General features: G+C 29.5%; 1 protein-coding gene across 5 annotated transcripts in view; it reads right to left on the minus strand.

Annotated features, from left to right (window-relative positions):
* Positions 1 to 5,864, minus strand: part of LOC116842511 (protein FAN-like) — an 8,916-nt gene that overhangs the window by 2,431 nt on the left and 621 nt on the right. For 3 of the 5 annotated variants that reach the window (XR_004377735.1, XR_004377734.1, XR_004377733.1), the window contains exons 1-15: positions 4,908 to 5,268; positions 4,758 to 4,804; positions 4,208 to 4,438; positions 3,890 to 4,082; positions 3,619 to 3,804; positions 3,462 to 3,533; positions 3,140 to 3,348; positions 2,910 to 3,072; positions 2,663 to 2,817; positions 2,212 to 2,390; positions 1,822 to 1,953; positions 1,510 to 1,716; positions 1,120 to 1,396; positions 691 to 921; positions 430 to 518 (exon numbers count right to left, since the gene is read on the minus strand). Coding sequence is in view for 2 of the 5 variants with exons in the window: in XM_032811841.1 (XP_032667732.1) it covers positions 430 to 518; positions 691 to 921; positions 1,120 to 1,396; positions 1,510 to 1,716; positions 1,822 to 1,953; positions 2,212 to 2,390; positions 2,663 to 2,817; positions 2,910 to 3,072; positions 3,140 to 3,348; positions 3,462 to 3,533; positions 3,619 to 3,804; positions 3,890 to 4,082; positions 4,208 to 4,438; positions 4,758 to 4,771 (2,338 nt within the window). In the remaining 3 variants the exon portion in view is untranslated. Of the gene's footprint in view, positions 1 to 429; positions 519 to 690; positions 922 to 1,119; positions 1,397 to 1,509; positions 1,717 to 1,821; positions 1,954 to 2,211; positions 2,391 to 2,662; positions 2,818 to 2,909; positions 3,073 to 3,139; positions 3,349 to 3,461; positions 3,534 to 3,618; positions 3,805 to 3,889; positions 4,083 to 4,207; positions 4,439 to 4,757; positions 4,805 to 4,907; positions 5,269 to 5,864 lie in introns of those variants that run through there. The other 2 variants (XM_032811841.1, XM_032811842.1) reach the window with 2 other exon arrangements.

The following is a 5,864-nucleotide window of genomic DNA, read 5'->3' on the forward strand; positions in this document are numbered from 1 at the left end:
TATATATATATATATATATATATATATATATATATATATATATATATATATATCAGCATTTAAAATATCTTTTAATCATAAAATAAATATACTAACATATATTTATTTTCTTTTATATAAAAAAAGTATCTTTTAGAGATTGAATTAATCACATTTTATATACTGAGCTTGTATTTTCAATAATCAATACGAGAAATGATAAAATATTTCTTTTTCAAGAATAGCAAACTTAAATTTGAGTGAATTGTAAATAAATATAATATTGATATATGAGCGGTTTAACAGCTAAAAAGATTTATAGATTGTGCAGTTTTAAAAATTGTGTTATATTTAAATAATTATCTTCAATAGTTCAAGTTACAGTAACAGGCTATGTAATCATACTGGCTATGTAATCATGAAGGAAAGTAAAAATGTGTGTAAACTTACCTTTGATAGTATATTGTAGATCATAAGTATCCATGCTCCACAAACATAATTCGCCATCTTCTGTACCAGACACCAATATAGCATCGTCTCTGAAATTATAAAGAAATTTGTTCAATTCATTTGTTCAATTCATTTGTTCAGTAAGATGCAAGATACAACAGAAATAAAACATGATGTATGTTGTTAATATGTGTATTATTGATAATGTGACTAATTTTTAAAATGTTTAAGAAAAAGTAGCAATTTTATTCTCCTTCTTACCTGGATATATCGATACAAGTTACTTTGGAATCGTGATCCAATTGTGCGATAAAACACTCCGCGGGTTTGATCTTTGAGCCAGAGATATATCCTCGCCAAATTTTCGCGGTGCAATCCCACGATCCGGATATAATGACCTGACGAGCGGAGCTCCATGCTAGACACGACACTGCATCCACATGTCCTTGCAAGATATCGATTACTCTACCGAACTCTATATCGTAAAATATTCTGGAAAAAATTAGTGTTGTTAAAATTGCATATATATAGTAATGTAAATAAATGTAAGAATTTAGATTGTGAAAAATTTAGAGACATTTATGTCTATCTTTATACTCTATGTTCTCCAAAATTTTTGACCCTTTTTCAGATCACTCTGTATAATTTCCCATTTTCTTGTGCACACAATACAGGTAGTATTATATTTACAAGGTATTGTCCCAAGATCCTGCTACGAGAATGTTACGTTGCGACGGTGTGTAATATGAGATGCAGGACGACAAAGATAACGAGGACAACTTAACACTACGTGTTACTTTCTTCTCGCTTATATTATACAATTTAAGCATTCCGTCCTGCCCTACTGATATGATCTCGTTACATGAGTTTATATTCTTTTGCACGATACTGCTAACGCAGTGTTTGTGCGCTTGAAAAGCTACTAATTCTGTGAAATTAAATGATTTTTCCTTTACACATGCACTGCCTGAAAAATTAAAAGAAAATATTTAATAAAAATAATATTATGTGCGCGTGCATGTGTGTATAACGTGCCTAGAAAGAGGAATTATAAGAAGAAAAAGGAGATGTAAGACATACCTTCATTAGCTATTTCTGGCGATAACAATAATGCTGCGTTGCGTGATAAATTTACAATCGACGTTGATCGTTGGGGATGAGGTAGAGTGAAAACTTGCTTTGGTATCTGACCGAACTCCATGATTTGCACTTCGAGTCCGTGCCTATCATTTATATCTCGTACAGTGTCTAAATCTACTGCTCCTTCGTAACATAAATGGAAGAATACTGCAATAAAAGATATATTAATATCTCAAAATTTAAGTAATCAGTGTTACTAATATTCTATCAGCATTATTAACATAAATGATATATAAAATATCGAATCCTTACCATTGTCAGCCTCTTCCGCTTCAACTCCTCTTTGTTTGTATCCAAAAATTAAATCGATCCAATGATGAAGATTTTGCGAAACGTATTCACTTTCTAAAGCGTCTCTTAATTTTTTTATAAAGTCAGATGGACCTAAATCGATAAAATATTACATCACATATAATATCAAATATTTTATTCTATAATTGGTCACATTGACAACATGAAAATAATCCACTTAAATTATTATTTAGTACATGAAAATAATTTAAAAATCTAAGCAAAAATGTAGCATGCATTCGCATTTGAAGTGAAAATATTTCTTAATGGGAAATCCTATCCTTAACATACAAGTATTATTTATAGAAATGGTGATCAATAAATTGAAATTAAAATCAGAAATCTTATTACTTTCTGCCCAAGGTGGAAGCTGTACATCGTTTATTTTGGCACCATCGTGTCGATGACCAAAGTCGATACCATAGCTGTTAACTAGAAAGTCACCACCGTTGCTTGTATCGTAAAACTCCGGTATCAGCTCTTTGAAATCAGACATGTTCACCAAGACATTTTTCCACACGTCAGCTATACTGTTAAATGTTTTTGTTGATAAAAGTGAAACATAAAATTATTTATCTACGACTGCAGAGTAATTATGTATTTTGTATGATATTTGAAGCATTTCTTATATTTCACATTTAATATATATTTTACTCCTTGAAAAGTAAATATATAACTTATGTTTTATAAGTTATAATTTTGTCAGAATATAAGTTTTTTTTTCATGTATATTACTATTATATATAATTATTGATATTTTAGAGTAAAATATAACAAAAAGTTAAAGAAAAAATATATATACCTGTTGAACATTCTATCTGGATGATCAAATCTTCCATTTTGCAGACAAAGCATATACTGAGGATACTTTCGTACCAAGTAAAACAATACAAAGCCTGGTGCACTGTAATGAGAACCATATAAAAACTTTGGGTCGGACATTTCCGAATATCGTTCCTGCAATAAGGTAAAGATATAAAAAGAAAATTCGATATATACTTCACAAAATTCAAGATACATATATGTATAATAAAATTTAATACACATACTTTTAGCCTTTCTAGACGAATAGGATTTAATGCACCAATAGGTTTTGACAAGTCTCTATAAATATTAGTATCATTTAAATTTAATGTCGTGGAAATATAATCCTGTATAACCCAAGGAAATACTGGATATTGCGTCAAATCATGAAACGTCCTATCTGCTAAACTAAAATGTAGTAAAATGTATTATATATATTTTAAGTCGACAACTTTCAATACTTTTATATAATCACCTGTTTATATATAAAATATAATCGTAATTCGATAAGTATCCATTACGCCATCTTAATAACATTTGATTTTGAGGTACGGTTTCTAAGGAAACCGCCGATTGCTTAAGCAAATCTTCATATAACCTGTCTCTTTTTTCCTGACTCTGGAATGACAGAAATAGATATTCGATTTTACCACCAACCTGTCGTATCCACTTAATCTCAAGACCCTGTGAACAAATCACTGATACAATCTTCTTAAATGCATTTTATATTTTTATTACTGCACATCATTCTATTTAAAGCATTAATAAACTTATTAATATTAATAGAAAATATTTACCACTTGTCGTAATATGAATCTCCTTTTTATAATACTCTGTATATCTTTCAGTTGTATCTTGAGAACAGGATACTAAAAATCAAATAATGAATAATTAAATCTAAACTAATAACAAAAAAACCTTGTTGCTATTAATGTAATACAATGCAATAATTACCTGGTCTGTATTATTGTAAGGCTGAAAATAAAGTCTGGCTGTAGTTAATAATACTCTTCCAGGATTTATTACAAGTGGTAACACTTGATTTGCTTGTGTCTCTAGGACCACTTGCTCATACAAGTCTTCGAGCCATGACATGTCAAAGGATACACCTGATTGCCTGGAGTGTACAATAGCCATAATCTTTAAAAGTAAAAGTATCATTGAGACAACTTTAATAGTTTACAGTTAATACAATGCTCAATGCAATAATGTAAGAGAATATTACCATAGCATTCTGTTCTGCATTTGCTAAACTTGCCGCTCTGTGCAATTGCAAAATTTGTGGAAGGCAATCTTCTATTTTTGTGTAATTAAAACAAAAATGGAACATACTATTCTGATGTACAAATCTGTATGGTGCTAATATATTTTTCTCCAACATTTCTACATATTGCTTGCATTCAACAGACAATATATCACTAAAACAATTTTAAATACATGAATAAATAAGATAGTAAATATCAATTTACAAAAAGATCCATATTAGAACAAAACTATTGCAAGTTATAAGCTTGTTTTATTAAATTTGAAAATATGCACATACCCTACTTCATTAGTGGATATATATTGCTCAATAGATACAGTCTCTTTAAATTGAATCTTGATTAGTGGTTGATTAATATCTTTATTTACAAATACCAGGGATTTGGAACATAGTTTCAGTCTTCCATCTATCCACTTTTTATTTTCTTCAGATGAAGCATCTGGCCTTCTCATCTGGACACTATAATCCTCAAAAAATATTTCTCCAGGTTCCGAAAGAAGCATTGTGAATCTATGATATAAATATAATTCAATATAACAATTCTAATTACAATGGTATTACAATTGTCAATCAATAAAATTGTTAGAAGGAATGCTTTATATTAATTTTCTGAAATGTATATAAATGATATATATTTTCCTTCAATGATTTTATTCTCATTCTAACCTATAAGATATTCTCACGTTATTTCACTACAACAAAATCTTAAAATTGTTTAAATTCAATTGTCAAAAACACATTAAAACACGAATTTTGTAAACCTCAACCAAATTGACAGACAGCATTCCTTCTGGCAAGTTTTGCCTTTATCAAAAGTTTTAATAGATACCTTTCTTTCGCCATCGTTGTATAAATAAATAATTCATATATCAAACTCTACAAATAAAAATGTCAAACAATTAAAAGGATGAATATTACATATATAAACGTTATATGAAAAACAAGCCTTGTGGGCAACCAAAAGCGACGTAACTGTTACCTTGATGACTAAAAGTACAGATTGGACAATCGTATTTGACAGCTGAAAGCAATGTAGAGAGGTTGCGATAAAGATGTAAAGAACAAAGACGCGCGCTTCTGACTCGGAATTGAACTACTTTGGCGGCGCTGGAGCTCGAAGATGAGCCGACATTGAAACACACTGACTCATATAACACAGATTCGGTTTTTCCGATGACAGATCTTATCCATATGCAAATTGAATAGCAACGATCCGTATAACCCTCACTTCAATCGAATCAGCGCTAACCTAACTAAAAAAACAATATTAATGATCTCGGTGACGAAACTTTTGCAAGCTTTCACAAATATATGAATACAGAAGAAGGTAAAAAGGACGTAAACTGTTATAAACAACATGGCGTACCGCGTCTCTCTGATTTTTTATAAATATCTTTATTGTACGCGTATATATTTTCCAAAAAGCAAAAACTTATAATTTATATATGTCATAAAGAAAAAATTATTTATATATATATATATATATATATATATATGTATATATATATGTGTGTGTGTGTATTTTTTTTATTAATATTTAAAATTATGATCTTTTTTCTTTTAATTCTGGTGGATAATCCACCAAGCCTTCAATTTTCTTCGAGGATATTCATAACTTTCTATGCGGCTTCAGATTATCTTTTCAGTTTTAAATTATATACACATTCTAAATTCAAATTTCGCGGGTGTCACAGCCCTACCTTCGTATCTTTTGCTGTTTTTCCGATGTATAGAAAGAATTTATAAAGCTGTAACGTTAATGTTAGCAAATTATAAGTTTAAGAATTTTTACTTTTCCTGATGATCTGATCATAAGATGTGTACTTCAAAAGTTAAAAAGGATCACACTGAGCATGCAAAGTTTAAAAAAACTGACTTCCAGAAGCATGTCAAACAATAGAATGAATATATATCTCCTTCATGAGAGTATTATATA

Source organism: Odontomachus brunneus, unplaced genomic scaffold, assembly GCF_010583005.1.
Source record: "Odontomachus brunneus isolate Ranch 3 - 2012 unplaced genomic scaffold, Obru_v1 Obru_scaffold_025, whole genome shotgun sequence".
Lineage (NCBI taxonomy): Eukaryota > Metazoa > Arthropoda > Insecta > Hymenoptera > Formicidae > Odontomachus > Odontomachus brunneus.